Source organism: Sarcophilus harrisii, chromosome 2 (assembly GCF_902635505.1).
Source record: "Sarcophilus harrisii chromosome 2, mSarHar1.11, whole genome shotgun sequence".
NCBI lineage: Eukaryota > Metazoa > Chordata > Mammalia > Dasyuromorphia > Dasyuridae > Sarcophilus > Sarcophilus harrisii.
This window is the reverse complement of record NC_045427.1, coordinates 362,365,135-362,388,285: the sequence shown is the minus strand read 5'-3', so window position 1 is coordinate 362,388,285 and position 23,151 is coordinate 362,365,135. Positions and strand designations below refer to the sequence as shown.

Genomic DNA, 23,151 nt, shown 5'->3' with positions numbered 1-23,151 from the left:
TCAGAGAAGTTAAATGATTTGTTCAGAGCTAAAACTCAAATCCAAGTCTTCTAACTCCAAGCTTAGTGCTTTTTCCATTATATTTGCTTGTCTTCAGAAGTCCTTACCAGATTTTCTGACACTTAATTCATCATACTAATTTTTTTAAATGGTAGTAATATATACCTTTCAGTGCAGAAATCTGTTTAATTTGATATTTAAAATAATATTAAATCTCTTTAATGTAACTTCTAAAGTAACAAGTGAAATAAACTATCATTGAATATCATATAGGTGAGTATATTGGGTGAGAGTTGACTAAAATTTTCTTCTTAGAAGAAAGCAGTAAAATTCTCTAATATCCAAATTGAGATGGAAGGATAAAATAAGATAGGACACAGTTCTCTCAGGAATTCATCATCAGTCAGATGTTAGTCTTAGATAAATCACAATAGGTTTTTTCTAATAGACTAGTTTGGGGGGAGGAAAGGGGAAAATGTATCTATGATCTTATCTATAAGATCTTGCAAGGGACTATATACTACCTTGCAAGGAACAGTTAAATAATCCTTTTTCCCCCCCCATCCATAAATCAGGTTCTTAGTTAACATTTAAAAACTTTATTTTATTAGGTTGTTTCTCCAAAGGAAGACAACAAGACAGCAGGTAATCTCATTTAAATGTTTTAACATTTTAATTTTGCTTTAATCAGAATGTCTATTTCATAAATATATTGCTTCTTTTAGAATACATTTTTTCTTTCCAGGACAGTAGTAGCCCTAAACTTTGAATTCCAGGGCCTGAAGTTATTTCTTCTTGAGGTTGCATTCTACTAGTGAAGATATATAATAAGAAAAGCACCAGGGTTCTGTAATGGGGGACAGGATAAATGTGTACTTAGTAATAAATTAGCTAATAAAAGTCACATTAAATATATTTAAATATTATTTTTGTACCCAAATTTTTTGTGTGTGAGGTAACTCAGTGTTCTTCTCTAGTCTTAGTCATACCATTTCATGAACTAATGAAAGATAAGAACTTCAGAGTACAGAAGGTGAACCAGCTAAATCTCAGAGATAGGGTAAATTAGGATACTAGGGTATATATGCACTAAATAGGAATAATGCTTAAATTATATAAGTCCTCCTCTCACAATGAGCTGTGTAATAAGCCAGGTTTTTTATTAGGCTCTTTCATCCAATTTTTAGTTCTACAATTTCTTTAGGATGTGAAATTGTTTATTAAGAGTTCATAGAAAAACCTCTAAAGTTATGGGAAGACTGAGAAAGTATTCCAAATAGAATAATTCATTCCTTATTTGTTCCATATTGTCACAGAATGAAATGCTCCATCTATAAAAATTTGAGAGATCTATACCCCTTTGAATTTCAAGATTATTCATTTTTTGATACATTGAATGAAAATCTTTGTAAAATAAATAATATGCTTCTTAGCATTCCTAAAGAAGGCTATAATAACTGGTATATTTACACTGATATTTTTGGAGCAGTTAAAGCATAAATAATTATTCTCCCTCATGCTAAATGGTCCTAGACTACTGTGCTTTTTGAATTCTTGAGTCTGCTTTTTCTGTCTCTGCCCTTGCTGTCAGTAATCATTTCTTGCTATTATCAGTGTGCCTGTCTCTCAGGTACCATCCTCCATTCCTCCTTGTACATTGTTCCGATATGTTTTGACTTGAAAATAAAATATTGTTGAATGCACTGTGGCAAAAATAAGACTAAATTGATTTTGAGTGAGAACTTTGAGGAAGATCTCTCCTTTGAACAGAAATGTATTAGCTTTAGTGAAGAGGACTTTGAAATTTCTTTTGACTGAATAGGGCTTTATTTGCTTTCTTTAGTCTCATATGTATTAAAGAATTGAGGTTGCTTTATAAGTGAGCTTTTTGAGGTGTTTTGTTAAGGCCCAAAAATTATTTGAAGAGATTTTTTTAAAGTAGGTTTATTTATTAAATTTTTCCCCCATCTCGACTAAAATTAGAAAATAGTGGTTGGAGAAAAATTAGAAAACCTTTTTAACAATTTGTCCTTTTAAATGTAAATGTGTAATGGTTTAAATAGATCCTTTCTAAAGTTTCCTTGCAAGCCATATGATTACTTTTCAGTTATTTTTCCTAAAAGCCCAGATCATTATTTAAAAAAGAAACAAAAAAACTTTTTTATTCTCGTGAAGAAGTATGGGTGGCTTTTTAATGCAGTTTTTCTTTTTAGAACCACCACCATCTAAAATCCCCAAAATTGAGACCACACACCCACCAATACTACCTGTACATCCACCTCCAGGTAAGTTTTCCTCTGAGATTAGCTTATTGGCAGCCAGGTTTTTTCTTTATTTGTTAAGAAAAATTTGGAAAGAATAGTTACTGTGGAGAGAATATTGGATTTGTAGTCAAAAGACCTGAATTCAAATCCCACCTCTCACTACTTGTGTTATCCTGGGCAACGTCACTTAATCTCTCTAGGCTCCTATGGCCTTTAAGATCACCTCCAGTTTAAATTTATGAACCTTTGAATCATTGTGTATTTGAAAAAGGAAAGAGATAGTAGTTACTATTTCATAGAAATTCTTTTCAAGGACAATTGTAATGAAAATCAGCCCACAGGTGAAGTTACAAGTTAGAATCATCTTTTAGTTCTTATTGATGGGCTTATCTAGTAACTATGTAGAACACAAGGCTTCTCTGCCAATTTACTCCTCAAATTTTTCCACTTTGAAATTTCAAACAATAATGAAGTAAATATTAAAGTAGATATTACAGAGAAATCCTTATGGAACTCGACTCATTCTTCTAAATCACTAGGAGGTAGCAATAATTTTTAGATTTCTTTATTGTCAGTAAAATAAAGGGGAAGATATGGTAGGGAAACCTCTTGCTTTGTTTTGAGGTGACTATTAGATGCAATGTTTAACTTGGGACGAAAATCTATTTAGTTTTTTAAACAGACAATAGGAGCCATATTATTGTTGAAAATGAATCATATTGCCACCATTGACCTGTGCATGTCTGAGAAAACTCTTTAATTTTTCATTGACACACTATTTCCATCTTCTGTTTTGTAAAATTTGTGCCTTTGTCCAGTGTCTATTTGCATATAGCATATATTAAAATTTATTATGTCAGATATGTAATATCCATGCTGTTTCTAGTTTTTCCCAGTGGAGCTTATCATAACTTCTTGGAGGCAGAATCGCTTTTTAAAATTTACTTGTAAATTCCCATGATTACATATAAGCTTAACTTTTATGATTTTTTTTTTTTTAAATCCCCACAATCAAGAACAAAGTTTGAGTTGTTCATTTGCTATGTACTTAACTTTGCATTAGGGAACATGAAGGAAGCTTAAAACATACTCTGTTCCCCTAAAGTTACTACTGCTCTAAGTAGAAAGATGTAACCAAGTTTAAGTGTGATGTGAATTATAAGAGCTAATGGAGTTTAAAGAAAAGAACATGGTATGTGCTAGAATAATCAAAAAGAACTTAATAGAGAACTTGATACCTCAGCTGAGCCTTGGATAGTTAAACAGAATGGAGAGTGCATTCTTAGGTAGAGAATAGAATGTGCAAAGAGTCTTCACAGTATGAAGACTAAAGCAGGAACTATAAAGAAACTAAATTGAATGTTAGAATTGTAAGAGCAGAGTGTGATCTCAAAGTGGCATGTAGACCAATCTTTATCTAATATGAGAATGGCCTTTCTGGGACCTCATGATCTGTCAGCCTTTAAACAGTTATTTGTAAGAGGCCTTTCATAAGAGGGTATAAACACTTTTGGAAACTTCATAGAAATAAGAAATCTCCTAGTTAAAAGAAATATAACCGGTAATCTAATAAAATCCATACTAGTATTCCAGGATCTTTTTTACAATATATTTAGCAGATAGTCATCTAATCTCAGTTTTGAAGACCACTAGTGAAGAGGAGCTCCACTACCTCTCTAGGAAAAAGCCTTTTACACTTTTTGATAGCTCCTTTTGTTAAAGAAAAGCTTCCAATATCAAGCTCAGATTAGTACCATTGTTCATGGTTCTCTCTGTGGCCAAAATGAACAAATCTAACTTGAAGATGACAGTTTATCAAAGCCTCCTAAATATTTCCTTGAGGCTAAACATCCCTAGTTCTTCAACCATTCATCAGGAGATAATACCCTTTATTATACTTTTTGCCTGTCTTTAATATTTTTATTTTACCAGTTTTTAAAACATAACAGCCCAAATCAAACATGTGATCTGACTATGGCAGAGTATTGAGAATATTAAAGTTCCCAGGAAACTCTGCCTAAGATCATAATAGCTATCCATAGATCATTGTGCCTACTCTATATACTCATAATAATAACTAAGAAAAAAGAAAAATTGCCTCCCAAGGAATTAACACTCTTTTCAGAGGAGAGTGCATGCATGTACATGAGTAAATGTGGAATAAATACAAGGTAGTTAGGGAGGTCACTTGGAATCATGTAGTAGAAAAGACTTCTATAAGGTGATGCTTAAATTTTAACTTGGGGTGGGGGAAAAAGGAATTTGTTAGAACAGAAGCAGAGGTTCAGAAGGGAATGCATTCTAGGCCTGGAGAACAGCAAGCATAAAACTAGAGTGACAGAAAGTGAACATTATATAAATAGACAACCAATTTGATTGGACTGGAAAGAACAGAAAGCAGAAGAATGTATAGTGAAACTGGAACGATAAATTGGGATCAACTTCTGAAAGCTTTTAAACTAAACAGAGGAGTTTAAATTTTTATCTAGAATGTCTGGAATTTTGAGTGCTATAGTGATTTGATCAGATCTGTCCTTAAAAGGAAAACATGGAGAAGCTTGAGAATGGGAAGACAAGAATATGTGACTAAGGTTGTGACAATAGAAAGGGAAGAGTCAGATGAGAGCGTTATTGTAGAAATAGAAACTACTTGGATATGTGGAGTGAGGAGTTGGGGATAACACTGAAGTTAAAATTTTGGAGACTAAAAAAATAGAGCCATGACTTATGGGAGTGATTGAGGTCTGCTAGTGTAGTGTATAAAGAACAAAAAGAAGAGCCTCCTAGTACACCTATTGTGAAGGATCAAACTATAAATAATGAATCCAACATATTTATTTTTTTTAATTTATCTTATTTTTAAAAGCAATAGGAATATGAAATAAAAGAATACATTGTCGTGTGCTCAGCAGAACATTTAGGGAGGATTCAAAATGTATAATAACAAATTATATTCATGAAATGTCCCTTTTTTTTTTAACTTTTATTGTAAATTATTCTTTTGTTTTCCAGTGCACACCTTTTTTACTTTATTTTTTTCCCCTTTCAATCTTAAACCTATGGTATACATTTCCCATGTTAAAAAAAAAAAATTGTCTATGTTGTGTTCCTTGAGATCTTTCACATTGACTCTGCAAGTTCATCGAATGTTCATTTTTTTCTCATTCAATATTATAGATGATTTTGCTGGATATTATTTTTTGGCCACAGACCTAGTTCTTTTGATTGCTGGCAGATATAATTCCAGGATCTGTGATCTTTTATTGTGGCTGCTCATAACTCCTGAATAAAATTTGAATTTTCTTGTTTCTTGAATATTTTTCTCTTTGATCTGGGACTTCAAAATTTTAACAATAATATTCTTATGTGTTTTCCACAAAAGATCTCTTTGAGGTGGTGATTGGTGGATTTTTTCGATTTCTACTTTGTCCTCTTATCATTCCAGGACAATTTTCTTGGATTATTTTTTGCATTATAATGTCAAGGTTCTTTTTTAATCACAACTTTGACAGTCCAGTTATTCTTATATTTTCTTTTCTTGATCTGTTCTCCAGATCTGTTGTTTTTCTCATAAGCTGTTTCACATTCTGTTCTATTTTTTCATTCTTCATAATTTTATTTTATTTCTTAGTCTCTTAAGCTTTATAGCTTCACTGGCTTCCCCTTGCCCAATTCTGATTTTCAGAGAATTAATTTTCATCTTTGAAATTCTGTATCTTCTTTTCTAGTTAGCTTTTTTTTTTTTTTTTTTTTTCATTATCTTGTTTTTCTTGGGTGGTTTTTATTTTTTCCTTAATGTCACATTTGATTTCCTATATTATTGATATTCTGTAAGTTCTTTCTGGGAAGGGAGCCATTTCACAGTACTTTGAGGTAGAAGCTTTTTTTACTTCATTGTCCTCCTCTGAAGATGAAACCTCAGTCTTCCCTATTACCATAATAAGTTGCTATGGTTGGGTTCTTCTTAGCTGGATTGTTTTTTGTTTTGTTTTGTTTTATCAAAGGTATTAATAAGAACTTTTAATCATGGGGTGGGGAGGTGGTACCTCTAATTTCACTTCAGTTTTCTCCTGTGATCCAGGAATCCCAAACCAAGAACTCTACCTCCTACAAGTGTCCACGGCCAGAAGTGCCCCAGTCCCTCTGCCTCTGCACTCACCAAGTTCTGGTTCTTTCTTGCCCAGCAGCAGAGCTGGGCCTGGCATTCCTAATCAGCTGAGGTTCACTCAGTCTTCCTGGACTCAGACCCAACTGTCCAAACAGTCCAAGGGGTGAAAGTTTCTGTGCTTCCTGCTAAGGCTCCAGCCAGATTCGATTACCTTGGGGCTCTCCATGTGATGTATTTGCAGAACTAGAACATAGGTGTTTGCATATCACAAGGGCTAATCCCTGACTCAAAGTGTCTTCTTGATTTTTCACCAGTCTATGTTCCACTTTGAGGCACAAATTTGTTCTATTTGTGGGGGAAATCTGGAGAAGTTGAAATTTGCCAACCTACTCTGCCATCTTCCGAGAATCTGCTGCCTAGTGTTTTTAAACCAAAGAGGAAATGTTGTGCAGAAGAAGAAATAATTAGTAGTATCAGATGCTGTGGAGAAAGCATGGGTGATTGAGAAAATACCATTAGATTTGCCTATGAAGATCATAAATAATTTTGGACAGGTTTCAAATTATGATGTCAGTATTTAATCTGCATCTTTTTAATCCTCTTTTTCGCTTATAAGAAATATTATCTCTTCTTGAGTACTCTAAAAATCATTCTGTTTGCAGCCTGTGTTTCCTCAGCATTTATTTACTTTGGCCCACCTATTTTGCCTCTGTTTGCCATCTTTAATGCCATTTCCGTTTTCTTATATGGCACATTTAGGGACCAAGCTTCGAGAGTTCAAATTCAGTAGTACCATTTATACTGATAAAGAAATGTGTTAAAAGAATTGTCATGATCTGTACTTTCTTCCATCTTATTTTTTCCCTTTACCATTTCTTGCTGCTTTATGAAGTGATGTTGCTTATAATTTTCTGTCATAAACTTTGCAATATACATAGAAGAGTTGATATTATAAAATAGTATGGTCATTGTCCACATCTCATATGTCGAGGTCAAGTTTTTGAGAGTTGAGATGGTTTCTGAACTAGTCGTCTTCACTATAATTGTTTATGGCAATCGGAGTTTTATAAGAGATGATAAATAGTCTGTGGTGTTCTTATATATAATGGGATAACCATCTCCCATTTTTAAATAGGTCAACTTCCAGATGGTGAATAAATCTTATACTGAGAGGATTGTCTGGAATTTTTCCCCAGTATAAATATTTTGATTGAAAGGGTTTTTTTTTTTTGCTCTGTTTTATGAATGTTTCTTATTTTTATCACAGTCATTTCTAGAAATACTTTGTCTTCACCCTTTCATACTGAAATTGAACTTTTCTTTGGAGCTCACAACATTAAGTAAAACACCAGATTACTTCATCTAAAAACATATACAGTATTCTGCTAGAGTAGTCCCCTTCCAGCCATACAGGGAATATAGCAGTTATGTTTCATTATCTGTTCTCTGAGATTGTTACCGATGAAAGATTATTCTTTAAATAGCTTTTTAAAAACATTTTTATTTTGTTGAGTAAGGCATAGTATTATAGCATAACTAATAATAGACATTTTTATTGTGCTTTATTATTTACAAAGCTTTTTACATTAAATATTTCATTTGATTCTCCCCATTTTACACATTCTTTTTTTGTTTGTTTTTTGTTTGTTTGTTTTAAAGGCAATTGGAGTTAAGTGACTTGCCCACAGCTAGGAAGTATTAAGTGTCTGAGGGCAGAGTTGAACTCAGTTCCTCCTGACTTCAGAGTCGGTGCTCAATCCATTGCACCAACTAGCTGCCCCCATTTTACAAATTCTTAACAGAATTAAATGATGTTTCTGTATATGGGTTCCTTACTTTTCCTCAGTATATTGCCATCATTTTTCCATGTTATTAGAATATTTACTAAAACTTAGCTCCTGAAATGTTTAGTCTGTTAAAAGTTTGCTTATTGTTTGGGATAGTGAGAACAGAGGCCTTTTCAGAAAGTCATTTTAGTTGTAATATATACATATAGCAGACCCCTAAATCAGAGCCTCTGAGTGGTATTTACATTGTTTGGTAACTGAAATTTCTTTGATTAAAAATTGAGAATGTAGCAAAAAATGGAAATGTAAATCAGTTTAATAGCTATTCCCTTCACTTTTTGTAGTCCCTCTTTTTTTTTTCTTTTCCTGAGGCAGCTGGGGTTAAGTGACTTGCCCAGGGTCACACAACTAAGCAGTGTTACATGTCTAAAGGTTATTTTTTAACTCAGGTCCTCCTGACTTCAGGGCTAATTTTTTTTTTTTTAAATAGACTCTGAATTGAATGATTATGGTCTTTCCTACCAGCCTTTCACAATACTGGAGCTTTTACCTAGACTAGAAGAGTATAAAAAAGCTTCCTAATAAGTGGAGCTATCCAAAAGCAAATTGATCTGTCTCAAGAGAGGTAGTTGCTTCCTTCTCCACATGAAGTCTTAATGTTGGGTGGCTACTTGGGGGAGAACTCATAACATAGGAATTGGAATAAAAAGCCTTTGAGGTTCACTCTAACTAAAATAGATCTATAATCTTGTGTAAACAAAGTAGTAATTCTTTGATAGAGCTTCCAATTTATAGCCATGGTTCAATGATGGAGTATAATTTAAAGCTTTAGCCTCTTAGCATTATCATTGTACTAATTGATGAAGAGCTATGCCTCTTGTTTTTTCAAGGCTAACAAGATTTTTGTTCCCTGTATTATAATAGCTTCAGCTTTCATGACATGGAAGTAGACAATTCATGTAGAGATTTTATTTCTAAAGAGTTGCTTTCTATAGATGTTTTGTGGGCTGGGCCATTGTTTGTCATTTCACAGTGTCATGGTTTGTGATCTCTTAAGTACAGTGAGTTCTAAAATAGAAATTTTGAGTTCTAAAGAAAAGATACTTTAAAAGGCTGAATTATTACTTTCAGTAATCTCATTCTCCGTGGCCTAGAGAGGAAAAAGTACATTTCTCATTTGATAGCATAGGAACCTATTGCTTTCTCTTCTTTTTATGTCACCTTCAATTTCCCAATGTATCTTTTCTCTCTACAAAAAACTAGACCTTATGGTAAAGATTGAGGAGAAAATTCGGAAAAACTAAGTTAGCATTGTGCTACATCTATAGTCCCATTTGTTAGCATAAGATTCATAAGGATCATCATCCTCATATCACTGGGCCTACCACATAGGAGCTCAGGAAATGTTGAAATGAACCTAGTTTGACTGAGAATCAATCAGTAAGCATTTCAGTTCATGCTGGAGAAAAAAGACAAAAGCAGTCCCTAACTTTAGGAATTCATTTTGTTGATAATATCACATTCATACAGATGTTATATTTACATATATACACATACAGAATAAATATGAATAATTGAAGGATGTGTACCAACTATGAGTTTGGAAAGGAGTCTTAAAAGGAAAGTGGGGGTGTGCTGAATCTTAGAGGGAATTGGGAGTTCTAGGATGCACAGTAGGTATTATTAGCATGTAGCCAAGGAGGCCCACATGCAGAGACTGGACTGTCAAGATCGGGGAAGAGCAAGTAAACCAATTTGTCTGCAGTGAGTAAGCAGAAATAATGTATATATTCACCTTGAAAAGGAGAGTTGTAGACAATTTGTGAAGGGCTTTAAGTGACAAATTTATAGTTTGTTTTTTTCCTAGAGGAGATACTGATTATAATTATGTATGTCTTATTTCTCTTCATATATGACTAATTGAAGGAAGTGCTGAACTGGCTTATTTCTAGCTATCAGAACACAGGCTTGAATTCCTATTCCAATGTTCACTAAATTGTTTGCATTTGGGCAAGTCCTGTTATCTCCAGGACTTACAGAAAACATGAATTTGCCCCTTAGGATTTTTAGGAAGAAAGCACTTTGGGGATTTACTTACTTTTGAGGGGCAATATAAAATATTTATTATGATTATTACTTCACCTAATGCTTAGCCATGACTTGAGTAAGTTATTTTTTAAAAATAATTTAGTCATTGTTAAGTCTAAATTAAATTCCTATTTGAATTAACTAGCATTTTATTTTGACATTAACAAAAAATATGAAGATAATGTGCAAAAAAACCAGGAAAAGTGTAAATAGATTTTTTTTTCACTGTGTGATTATGACTTTTGATAATTTATATTTAACTAATGGTATAACTTTTGACAAAGCATTGCCTGAAACATAGCACTTGTTTCGTTTGTATAGTGATCCTTGTTTTGGCCTTTTCTTTCCTCTTTAGAACGTAAGCCAACTCTCACAGCTGCAGTTTCAATGGGAGAGGGCGAGCAGACCGGCACAGTGGAGGCTGGAGATCTACCAAAAGTCCAGATTCCTCCTCCAAGTCATCCTGCCCCTGTACATCAGCCACCTCCTCTTCCTCACCGCCCCCCACCACCACCACCTTCCAGCTACATTACTGGAATGTCAACTACAAATTCCTACATGTCAGGAGAGGGTTATCAAAGTCTGCAATCCATGATGAAGACAGAAGGACCAGCCTATGGGGCTCTGCCTCCAGCATATGGACCACCCACTCACTTGCCATACCATCCTCATGTATATCCTCCTAACCCTCCTCCACCTGTCCCACCACCTCCAGCATCATTTCCACCACCCAACATTCCCCCACCAACCCCTGGATATCCTCCCCCACCAACATACAACCCCAACTTTCCACCTCCACGATTGCCTCCAACTCATGCTGTTCCTCCCCACCCTCCTCCAGGGCTTGGGATGCCACCTGCTAGTTACCCTCCTCCAGCTGTGCCCCCAGGTGGGCAACCTCCAGTGCCACCTCCCATCCCCCCACCTGGCATGCCTCCTGTGGGAGGATTGGGAAGGGCAGCTTGGATGAGATAACATGATGCCTCTTCTCCCCCTCACCCCACCCCACCCTTTTTTTTTTTTTAATCAAAAACCAATTTTTTTTTTTAAATCACCTTTGAAGTTTAGTTTAAATGGCAAAATAGTTGAACAGCAGGGTACCTTGTATAAATGCTACACAGCTGCAATACAGAAAGGGAATGAAAGGGTGAGCTTGAACTGTAGTGGGCCTTGTATGGTATAGCTTCTTGTATAGCTATTGCAAAGCCAATTATAATCTGATTTTATACACTAGATTAATTTAAAGTCAGTTGTTACTGCACTGGATTACTTTATATTAGTGAAAACGTTTAACCAGCCATATTGGCTCAATAGTTATCTGTAAGGAGTAAATTTCCTTTTAAAAATCAGTGCCTACTCTTGCTGAAAAATAAGTTTTAAATAATCCAATATTATCTAAAGTCAAAACTGTTTTTCTTCAGTAATGCGCTTCAGCGATACATGATGCTGTTGTCAGACTTTCTTGGTTTAACTGGTATCAGTCCTTTCATTTTAAAATTGTTTTGGACAGGTTGGCCTTGCTGAATTTGGGTCTGTTTTTTTTTTTTTTTTTTTTTTTTTTTTTTTTTGGTTTGTTTGTTTGTTGTTTAGTGGGGGGAGACAAGGGAATGGAAACCAGACCTTGGAAAGTAATGTATGTTTACATCTATTTACAAATTCCTGTACATACAGATATATTTTTAAAGTGAATGTAACATCATACTGTGAATTCCATCTTGGTTACAAATGAGACTCCCTCAGTTACCTACCCAAATAAAATAAGTTCTAAAAATATAAGAATGGATTGTTTGGGGGGTAAGAAGGGGGAGAGGAGGAAAGTCGAGATATGTGACTTAAAACCTCAACTGTTGCATCCTTTCCCTGCCTTCTTATGCTTCTAGAGTTCATCATTTTCCCCACTGAATCTTATGGGCTAGCTTAATGGGGACTAAACTGCCACTGTTTTGTGAACTTAAGGGGAAAAAAAGCCATTGCTACCCAACTATGTCAAGTCACATTGAAGTACTTTCCAGGATCCTTGGGAGAGATTTTATAACTGAATTAGAACACTATAATGGATTACTCTGGAAACCTGTGGACTTGCCTTTCAGAAGGACCTAAATTTAGGCATATATATGGGGGAGATGTATGGGTAAGGAGACTCCTGATATCTGCTCAGGTGCAGAGGCAATTTAAAACCCAACAATGAGGTTGACCTTAATCACGAAGTTTGGAGACATCACAGCTTGATTACAAAGAAGTTTATTTCATTTAACTGCAAGTATACACTATCACAATCGTATCTCTTGACTTCATTTTACTAAAATATTTCAAATCAATGTTTTTAACCACACATTATTCAAAAAGTATTTTCCTCCCAAGAAAATCAAAGGTTTCAATAAAAGGTAAAAATCCGTGCTAAAGTCTAAAGGGCTTTTTGCTCTGTACACAAAACAGTAGGAATATAACTGTTCCAGTTCTTATGTAAATCACAGTCTACGAAAAATGGGGGGGTGGGATAAATGGGGCACTGTCTATACAGTCTATACACAGACTATACAGAAATCATACATTTGCCAGCAGATTTCCACAGAGCAGCGCAAAGACCCCCCACTTTATGAAAAAAGTTTTGTTTTTGTAGTCACATGCTTTGTTTAAAAGATCAGTAGTATCATTCTTAACTTCACCAGTTCAAAAATATGAAAGGTCACTTTCCTTTTGTTTAAACACTGAAACAATGATAATGACATTTGAGTTAGAATGTGCTGCCTTGTGCTTAACAGGTTTGGATTCTGAGGTACAATGGGTCACCCCGGCATAGTGTGACAGTAAGCACTGCAGTACAGGTGTTTTAATGAAACTTCAGGAAAGTTATTAAATTGCTCTGGAAGACATGAAAGATTTAGGATTAAGAACTAGAATATAGGCTTAAAGATTCATTAGTATTCAGGTGTTTGTTTCCATATCTAGACTTATGCCACTGTGTACTTCGATAGAGGTATATCTTGGACTCTTAATAAAGTTTCTTGTGTCCCCCAAGTAAAATTTTAAACTAGGAAACAATAGCTTCTATTTTATTTGGGAACTTAGTGCCACCTTCCACTCAAAAGCTAGCTCTTTCTGGTTTTGGTGCTGACGCCAAATTAATGAGACTAAATTTACATGCCAAGGTGCTGCCAAAAAGGTGTGATTCTGTGGGAGAACTGCTTCATAACGTACCCCAGTTTGGAAACTTGACGTTAGCAAAAAGTCTTGAGAGCTAACACTATTTGAATTTGGATTTATGGATCAAATCAGTATGATTATTGCTGCTTTGTGGAGTTGTCTTAGCCAAATCATTTCCAAATACACATCAGAGATGTCGTCTCTTATTAAACTGAATTTCGCTCATTTGCATTGATTCAGAAATGGATAAATGGTTCATGGTCAGTATATCAATAATTCCATGAACTTCATAGGATCAGGGCTATATGCTTGAACTATAATAGTTTTGTCAAAGATTTAGATAAGTGGAGATGCCATCCTTATCAACTTTGCAAGCCAAACACTGTAATAGGTTAGAAAATCAGACCAACTGTAATGAGATGTTATTAAGGATAGATGTAAAGGCTTATGCAAGTTCCAAAAAGCCACAAATACAAGATTGGGTCAGATAGTAGTTCATTAGAAAAGGTCTAGGGATTTTTAAAAATCCATGCTCAATATGAGTTGATAGTATGTGGCAGCCAAGAATAGCTGTTTTCTTGTGCTGTGCATGAAGAAAGGCAGAATTTATGGAATAAAGTGATATATTTTTTTTATTTGGCCCTGGTTGGACCACACCTAAAGAATGGTCTTCAATTTTCTTCACTACATTTTAGAAAGGATGTGGAGAAACTGGGGGTAAGGGGAAGGAAAAGAGGGGGAAGAATAGGTGCAACTAGAATGACAAAAGTCCTTGTGTCCAATCCATAAAAGCATGGATCTAAAGGGCTAGAGAGATTTGACAGCTGCCTTCAAATATTTAAAAGCTATATAACAGAAAAATTTGATTCATTATGTTTGGCCACAGAGATCATTACTAGGAGCAATGGCTAGAAATTGCAATTAGAGGTAAATTTAGGCTTGATATGAGGGGAAAACTTCCCAGTAATTAGAGCTATTTGTCCCAAAGTGAAATTAGGAATTAGTTGCTTTCCTCTACCACTGGAGATCTTTAAGCAAAGATCAAATGACCACTTGTCAAGGGCTAGTTTTTGAAGTCCCAAGTCTAAAGTGTGTGTGTGTGTGTAAATAAGCAAGGGATATTTCTGAGATGGCAATGTTTACTTTCTGCAGAGATCTTTGTTTTCCCTTCTTTCTATTAAATTGGACTAAAACATCCTTGAATTGGAAAGAGGGTAGCCTGTGATATAAAATCATCAAGAAACCTAACAAGAAGCAATTCAATGAAGAACAAAAACCCTCAAGATTTTATAAACATCCATTTATGATGAACTGATAAGAATCTAGATTCTCAAAGTCTTTTTTATCAGCAGAATATGAGACATGTCAAGTCCTTTCAAGCAAGAAAAGCTTCCACGAAGGGCCCAAGAAAAGAATTTTATTTCATCTAAAGAATATTCACTTTCTGGAGAGCCTTATCACTAAAGTCTGGGCTACCCAGGAATAAACCACAGCAAACTAATGAACTCCTATATGGAAAGTGTAGGAAGGAAAAAAATTTACATTTATAAAATCCTTGGATACCTGAAGTTCTCAACCAAGACTTAAGTGGGGAGAAAAAGTAGACTAGAAAAAAGGAAAGACTCATTTTGGTCTTTGCATTAACTCATACCAAAGAGCAGCTGAGAACTAATTCCTCAGTGTTTTCACAGAGCACTTCAGGCCCTGATGGGAGGGCTGAACTTTTTTTTTTTTTTACACTTGCCTTATAGGATTCAACCTCAAATTTAAAAAAAAAAAACAAAAAAAAAAAAAAAAAAACTATACCTGGCTCATGGCAGAAAGGACCTGGACTATGAAAAGAAAACCGGTGGATCGTGAGGATTGGCCACTGTTGATACTAGGTCATATTTATCAAGACATAAATGTTCAGCATGAACTGGTATTGTGGTCCATAGTATAATAAGGAAAGTTATTCACATGGGGGAGAAAAATCACATGATAACTTTTATTCTGAGGTAAGTAAAGGAAACAAAAGAAGCCCAAAATCTCATTAGTTTCTTTCTGGGTTGGATTAAGTATGAGACAGGATGAGATGAATCTTCTGATATCTTGAGGGTCTTTTCCCATAGGGGATTCTAAGAGTAGAAACTAGACTTATCAAAAATTGGTCATTCCCCCTCCCCATACCATCATGACCCCAGGAACTATATGACTGACAACCCCCCAGAAGGAAAGTGGAACATCTAGGCTATGTTTTGAAAAATCCAACAAGAATTTGCATCTCATTCTAATTTCCTCTGGAAAAAGCCATTTTAGTAACAAATATGGGAAAAGCTAGCCATATAATCAAGCAGGTGAGAGAGGCTTTATTGGCCACCAAAACCTCTTCAATTGGGTATTTCTGAAACAGGATGATCAGGAGTCTATTTTCAGTATATGGAAAAGGGTTGCTTCCCCATGAAAAGCCATCTCAGGACCTCAAGAGAACAGTAGGCCAAAGCTGCCATATTTACAAAGAACACCACAAAAATAATTCTGGCAGCCAGAGAGTGAGAGGTCCCTCTCTCTTATGCATCTCTCATTGTCCCATTCCTAAGAAGTCGTTCCTCCTATACACTCATTCCCAGTCTTCAGAGCAAAACTCCTACAAGGGCCCCTTGAACTGGTTTCCTGAAAGGTGCTGTCGGATGGAAGGTTTGGAACTTGCTGCATCTCCAAGCTTTCTCCATACAACCTGTGGGAGACAGAAACAAGTCTATAAATAAATGTGCATACTTACTGATCCTAGTCCAATCTGCCACTGAATGGTCTAAAACCAACATAATTGCTTTCATATTCATTGATCACACTATTGTCTCAATCACTAAATGCCTTATATAACTTTCTAATTGTTTCACATAATAATGGAATAGCAGAGCTGTAGAAGAACTTAGAGATCATCTAAGTCCGGTTTCCTTGCTTTAAAAAAAGAAGCTAAATCTCAGAGAAAGGAACCTGCCCATGTGGTGCAGAGGGGGTGTTAAGGGTGGGGGCATGTGACTAGTCTCAGTCATCAATGTTTCACACTGCCTTAGTACACAATATTTGCCTTAACAGAGAATATTAAAGCAAAGAAAAGCCTTAGGAACCTGATCTTTTGTCTTTCCCCTTATTTTTTTCAGATGAGGAAACAGGCTTTTAAAAGAAATATAACTATGGTCTCATCCATCTCAAAATTCTATGATTTTGTGTCTCTCAAAAGACCCACCAAAGAACTGAACACATGTCCTTATGCCAATGGTTGCTTTTACTAATTTCCACATGCTGAGTTGAGGTCCTTATTCCTGTACTGTTAGTAAAGGTCACTAGATGGCAACAATGGTCCAAAATGCAAACTAATTCATATAAAGAACCAAGAGCTTTTTATTCTGTCTCTAATTTCAAGCCTAGGAATCAGTCTGGTTAAGAAAAACGTCACCATAGGCTGAAGTAATACTTTTATTTAGATGGTGGGGGTGAGGGTACCCAGGTGAATGGACAAGGAGAAGCTTAGGAGAACCAGACTCCAAGATCTCCCTTCATGTGTAAACATTCACAGGTCAAGCCTTTTAGCAATGAAACCTTGTAATATTTCACTATGTCTGAATTACCACAGAGGCTTCCTTCCCAGTAATCAACAGTTTCTCTGGATCATTACCCTCCAACAAAAACAAGAACACAATAGCATGTGAACAGGCCAAATCAATCAACAGGTTGGTGGAGTAGAATGAGTATTAACCTAGCAGTCAGACTCAACTTTACTAGTTCCCTTTGTGATTTTGGAGAAGTATTTTCCCAATTTGCCTTAGTTTATCCTGTAACAATGGAAATTTGTGAAGCTCTTTGGAGTTTACAAAGTATCTTATCTCCTCTGGTCCTCACAATTATTCTGGAACAGAGTCATAATTATTATCCTTATTTTCCAAATGAAGAAATTAAGACTCAAGTGGTAGATAGCTCTTATGTTAGAAATGGGCCCAAGTTTCTGGTCTTGAAGGCAAGGGACCTTTCAATTATATGCTTTGCCCTGATTCCCTTTAACTCTCCATGAGCCCCTCAATTCACCTAAGACAGGTAGACAAAGGAATGTTTCTATTATAAATTCTCAGAACAGGAATCCCAGAATGTGTGTGTGTGGAGGGGGGACAGGAAGGGGAGGAAGCAACAGAGATCATCTACTTCCAGTCTCATTATTTTCCAGGTGTAGAAAGAGAAGGGATTTCAAAAAAGTCATATCACTCTGAAATTGTGCATACATAGCTTTGTGCAAAGCTATATAAAATTAAACTAAGACATTTATTAGAGATGAAGATGTCACTATTATTACAGTCACTGTGAGCAATTGCTACATTAACTGTGATATACAGAGAGGCACTAAATTGATGCTGCCTGATAAAAAGCCACTGGACTTGGGAATCTGGAGACCCAAGATTTCTTCTTAATTCTACCACTTGGATAAGTCAATTAAATTCTAAACCTCAGTTTGTATTTCTACTTAGGCTACGGACATCATCAGGTTGTCTTAAGATAAAAATGTAAAGGGCTTTATAAACTGTAAAGCACAATTCAAGATTAGTGGTGCCATGTCAGGCCTGGATTCAGGAAGACCAGGGTTCAAATATATCCTCAGGCACTTCTTGGCTTTTCAGTTTCCTCATCTGTAAAATGAAGTGGAAGAGGAAATGGCAAATCGTTCTAGATTCTTTGCCAAGAAAACTCCAAAGACAGTCATGAAGAGTCAAAGATGACTGAAAACAATAAAAAGAACTATATAAATGAAAGTTATTTTGAATGAGGAAACTGTAGTCTAGAGAGGTGAAGTGATTTCTGGACTTGAAGGCAAGAGATCTTTCAATTATAAACTTTGCCCTGATTCTCTTTTATCCTCTATAAACCCCTCAATTCACCTAGGATAGGTAGACAATCAAGGGAACGTTTGTGTTAGAAGTTTTCAGAACAGGAACCACAGAATGTCAGAGCTGGGGGGGGAAGAGAAGGGGGAGTAGAGAAGGGGAGAGAGAAAGCAACAGAGAGATCATCAGCCTCAGGTATTCAGGTATTGCTGCAAGGAAGAGTGGGAACTTCAAAAATAACAAAAAACACAAAAGCAATGTCCCTATTCTAGATATTTGTCGGTAGAGGGCAGCACTTACCTCGTTACAAAAGGCAAATGAGTCCAGAGACCATATTCATTTTGCTTCTCCCTCCCTCCTCCTCTCCCTCCCTCTTACTCACCCTCCCCCCCTGCCATTGTTTTATATATAATTATATTATATTATATTATATTATAATATAGGATATTATCAATTTTTAAAAATTCTCTACAAATGGAAATCTGAACCTCATATTGACTGCCCCAAGATAATACAGCCACTATGGTCAAAGATTGAAGATAAACTCAGGTCTTGTCTCTGAGACTAGATATTTATTCTATCTCACCACCTCCCTTTAACACTATACAGTATCCTTTCCCCAACTCCAAGAAAATGGTATCCTCAAAATTTCCCTGTAGGTTACAGGCAGAGAACTGACCTTTGGAGAAACAGTAGAAGTCACAAACCCCAGGACCCAGAAACACCCTCCTCCCAAAGTGGAAGAGACTAATGCTGCCTGTGGGCTCAATGACTAGGGGTGAGCAGAGAGAGGAGTGCAGGGGGAAGTAAACTATATCCACAGGCTAAATTTGACCTGCTATCTGCTTTTGGAGAGCCTATAAGCTAAGAATGGCTTTTACATTTTAAAATAAAGTACATATTTAAAAAACATAAAACTTATTCTTCACTCTTAGGCCTTACAGAAGCAGGTGGCCATTTGGCAACCTTTGGTATAGTGGAAATAATTCTGGTTAAGAGATCTGAAGATGGGAGGAGGGAAGAGATCTGAGTGGACATGTATGACATTAGGCAAGTTATTTACCCACATCATTGCCCCCAAGAAGAAGGAAGTGGAATCTTTAAGTCAGTGGACACCTAGAAACCAATTGGATCTGAATTCTGGTCCTGCCTTCTGTATTCATTCAGAAGCAACATAGTACAAGGGAAAGAACAATGGCTTCTGAGTCAAAGATCCCAGATTCAAATTATATCTTTGTTTACATCCACCCATGTGGCCTTGATAAATCACTTAATCTCATTGGGCCTAAATTTCCTCATCTGTAAAATGAAGGAGTTGGATTACATGGCCTCTAAGGTCCCTTCCACCTCTAAAACTATATATAACCTTATGAACTTGCTATGTTTTTTTGAGAATAAGAACTGTCACACAGTAGTTAGCTTATAGGACACACTTAAAATGCCTGTTGCCATTACTGTTGAGCTGTTCACTTCTCTGTAAAATGAGAATCATAATCCAGAAGATGATCTCTGAGGTCTTTAGCACTGCTAACATTCTAAAAATATAAGAATGTTTCCGATCTGCCAGGAAAAAAAAAATCATTTCTCAATCAACTTTTTACTTGCCAAAATCCATTCCCATTCATTGTTAATAACTTTGTAAAAGAAGCAAGGCAAGAATTTTTCATCCCCATTTCATACTTGAGGAAACTGAGGCCCACAGTAGTCAAATGACTTGTCCATAACTCACAGGTGACAAAGCTGGGACTAGAAAGCAGGTTTCCCCCAGCTGACCATTCTGTCTCTCATGTGAGGACATATCAAGTGCCCTTTAGTGATTGGAACCCAAACTTTATCCATTCTAGAAAGTTGGGCAAGAACCATGAGAACAATTCCTCCAAGATCCCACAAAATTTAAAGTCATTACATTGCACATTTCACGGACGATTGCTTTCTCCTTTTCGCTGAGGTCTTCCTCATAACTGTCCTGTATCTGCCTGTCCAAGTTTTCATGAACTTCCAAGACCTAGAGGCAAATGGATGCACAAAGGTTATTAGGGCATATTTCTTTCCTCCAATTGAGGTTTACATTTAGACCAGTCTAAACTCAACCTTCCAGTTGTAGATTCTGTCAGAATTGCTAGATAAATTGAAAATATCTTTCTTCCCTAATGTTTCATCATACATACTGCCTGATAAAATACTTGGTTTTTTTTTTTTATTTCTGGCCAGAAACTTGTTTCATAATTAGATGAGCCCTTGAGGTCTGAGTGATCTGTATTTAAAGGACTCTTAATAATGTTCAATCACTATTCCTTGATAGCTATAATCCAGAATTCACCATGAGATTCCATTCTTTTTTTCCATATAAAGTTCAAGTTTACTAGCATTCAAGATCCTTTTGACTTGACACCCTATCTTCTCTTTATATCCCACCTATACCTGTTGCCCAACATTTACACAATGCTCTGCTCTAACAAGAGAGAAAAAATTAAGTCTCTACTACATATTAGGTTCGTGACTGGGAGCATCTGTCTCATCATGTATCAAATGAGGAAGTTGAATTTGATGATTCCTAAGATTTCTTTCAGCTCTAACATGCAACATTTTATGACTCTTCAGTCCCTTCTGGTTTTGACATTCTATGATTTATGATTCTAACAGCCACTACTGTTTGTATAAAAACTGCACATTTCCAAAATTATTTTGGGTTCATATTAGGGAGGCTCTTTTAAACCTTAAAAGACCACATAATGAGGAATTGTTATTGTTATCAATATTACCAGTGTTTTCATAATTTTCCTGTGAGGAAGGGAAAGGAGGCACTTCTATCTCCCTGTTTTGTAGGAATCAAATAAGGTTAAATGACTTGTCCAAAGTTGTAGAGTGAAAGAACTGGGACTGGAACTTGACTCCCCTGCCTACTCCTTTCAGGAAGCTACATTGCTACTTATATTCTGGAGTTACAGAAAGGTGGCATAAAGGTAGTTAGCACAAAAAAATAAAAATCCTATTTCAAAATATTCTGCCACTGTTATCTAAGGATCTTTAGAAAATCTACTCTCTGCAAACATATGTATATGTGTTTAAGTGACATCCATATTATGTATAAATACATAAAATACTAACATGCATAAAATGCATGCATGCATAACATGCATACATACACAAATACATAATCAAAGGTAGATTCTTAGTTTCCTGAAAAGTTTGGAGGTAGTTCTATCTGAAAGCAATGAAATGAAACTCAAAGAACATCACATCCAAGACCTTTAAAGAGCCTTTTTTTATTATTCTCATTACACACACACACACACACACACACACACACACACACACACACACACATATATTTTGTGTTTGCGTTTCTATCTGCCTGTAGAGCTCTCTCTCTCTCCCCACCCCACTTCCCAATGAATGACAGGAGATTCTTCAAGGGATGAAAAATCAAAAGAAGTTACATGTTCAGACAGCTGGTGGCACATAGAGGATAGACTCCTAGGATACTGTGGTCTAGGGTGCTCTCTGAGCATATATGTATATATCAGAGAGAAGGGTAGGAGTGAAAAGGGGACCCAGAGACATACCTTCATAGCATGCACTACTGCCTCAGGTTTCTGTCCCATAGGGACATAGCCCACTGCAGGGGAGGAAGAAAACTCGGCTGTCATGTGAGCAGGACCCTGTGGAGAAGTAATTATACCTTTTAGCTTGGCTTTGATTTCTCAGTAAAAGTTTGAATCATACCGCCAGGCAGTATGGTCCCCAAAATTGGCAGGTCAAGACAACAATTATGGAGACTTAGACTCTTAGAACTGGAAAAGATCTTAGAATCACAGAACCCTACAATGGGAGCTATTTGTTAAAGATGTCATCAAGAGGATCATAACATGGATAAAAAAGCTCAGACTAGATGTCCTTTGTGGACTTTCTAACTCAAGTTCTATCAGTCTTTGACAATACAAGAGTTGGATGGGACCTTAGAATCATCAAACCAGAAATTGTCAAAACCAGAAGGGACCTCACAATTGTGGAATGTCAGACTTACAAAGAGCCTTAGGATAGGAAAGAGGCATAAGGGAGAAAATTTGGAACTGATTTTTTAAAATTTTTAATTAAAAACAAATAAACAAACAACAACCAAGAGGACTCTTCAAGTTGTAAAGGAGAAATTAAGAGAGATCTATGCTACTTGCATTTATTTTGTCAATTCCACCTCTTCCGTGAGTAGCAGATGTCCCTTATTTCTACTCAAATCATAATCACTTTAGTCCAGGCCTTCATTATCTTTCACCCAGATTAGTGCAATAGCATCCTAACTGGTCTTCTAGTCAACCCCTACTCCAATCATGAGCTCCACTCCTATATCATAACTGTTTTTAGATATCATGAACGGAATGTTCAATAGAAATCCAAAACAGAATTCATTATCTTCTTATGCAAACCTTTCCTTCTTCAGAATTTTCCCATTACTGTCAAGAACACCACCATCCTCCCAATCACCTAGGATCAAAATCTTGGTGCCATCCTAAAATCTCTTTAAGGTTCAATTTAAGTACTTTTTCAACCAAAGAAATCTTTTCTTTTAGTTGTTTTAATGGGGTGTGCATACACACACACACACACACACACACACACACGCTGGCTTAAGTTCTTTTTGGGTAGATTATCTGCATTTATTAACATATTATCTCTCCTTAGTAGAAGATAAGTTTCTTGAGAGCAGGAACTGTTTTTCTTTTGCATTTGTATCCCTAGAGGCTAACACAGTTATTTAAAACATTTTTTTTTTTAATGTGTGGAATCAAAAAGCATTTATTTTCTTTTCTATTTCTCCCCCCTTTATTTAAAAAAGAAAAAGTCCTTTTCAACAAGTATGCATAGTGAAGCAAAACAAATTTCTACATAAGCCACATCCAAAATGCACA

The 23,151-nt window shown here is 35.9% G+C and overlaps 2 protein-coding genes across 7 annotated transcripts in view; one reads left to right on the top strand and one right to left on the bottom strand.

Annotated features, from left to right (window-relative positions):
• Positions 1 to 12,018, top strand: part of CCNK (cyclin K) — a 35,897-nt gene extending 23,879 nt beyond the window's left edge. For 4 of the 5 annotated variants that reach the window (XM_012550468.3, XM_012550479.3, XM_012550475.3 and 1 more), the window contains exons 9-11: positions 612 to 645; positions 2,214 to 2,285; positions 10,603 to 12,018. In XM_012550468.3, the coding sequence (XP_012405922.1) occupies positions 612 to 645; positions 2,214 to 2,285; positions 10,603 to 11,222 (726 nt within the window). In that variant the 3' untranslated portion in view covers positions 11,223 to 12,018. The remainder of the gene's footprint in view (positions 1 to 611; positions 646 to 2,213; positions 2,286 to 10,602) is intronic. The other variant, XM_023504448.2, reaches the window with a different exon arrangement.
• A 458-nt stretch (positions 12,019 to 12,476) lies between these two features.
• Positions 12,477 to 23,151, bottom strand: part of CCDC85C (coiled-coil domain containing 85C) — a 181,908-nt gene continuing 171,233 nt past the window's right edge. The window contains exons 4-6 of one of the 2 annotated variants that reach the window (XM_031953286.1): positions 21,811 to 21,906; positions 20,151 to 20,249; positions 12,477 to 16,107 (exon numbers count right to left, since the gene is read on the bottom strand). In XM_031953286.1, the coding sequence (XP_031809146.1) occupies positions 16,018 to 16,107; positions 20,151 to 20,249; positions 21,811 to 21,906 (285 nt within the window). In that variant the 3' untranslated portion in view covers positions 12,477 to 16,017. The remainder of the gene's footprint in view (positions 16,108 to 20,150; positions 20,250 to 21,810; positions 21,907 to 23,151) is intronic. The other variant, XM_031953287.1, reaches the window with a different exon arrangement.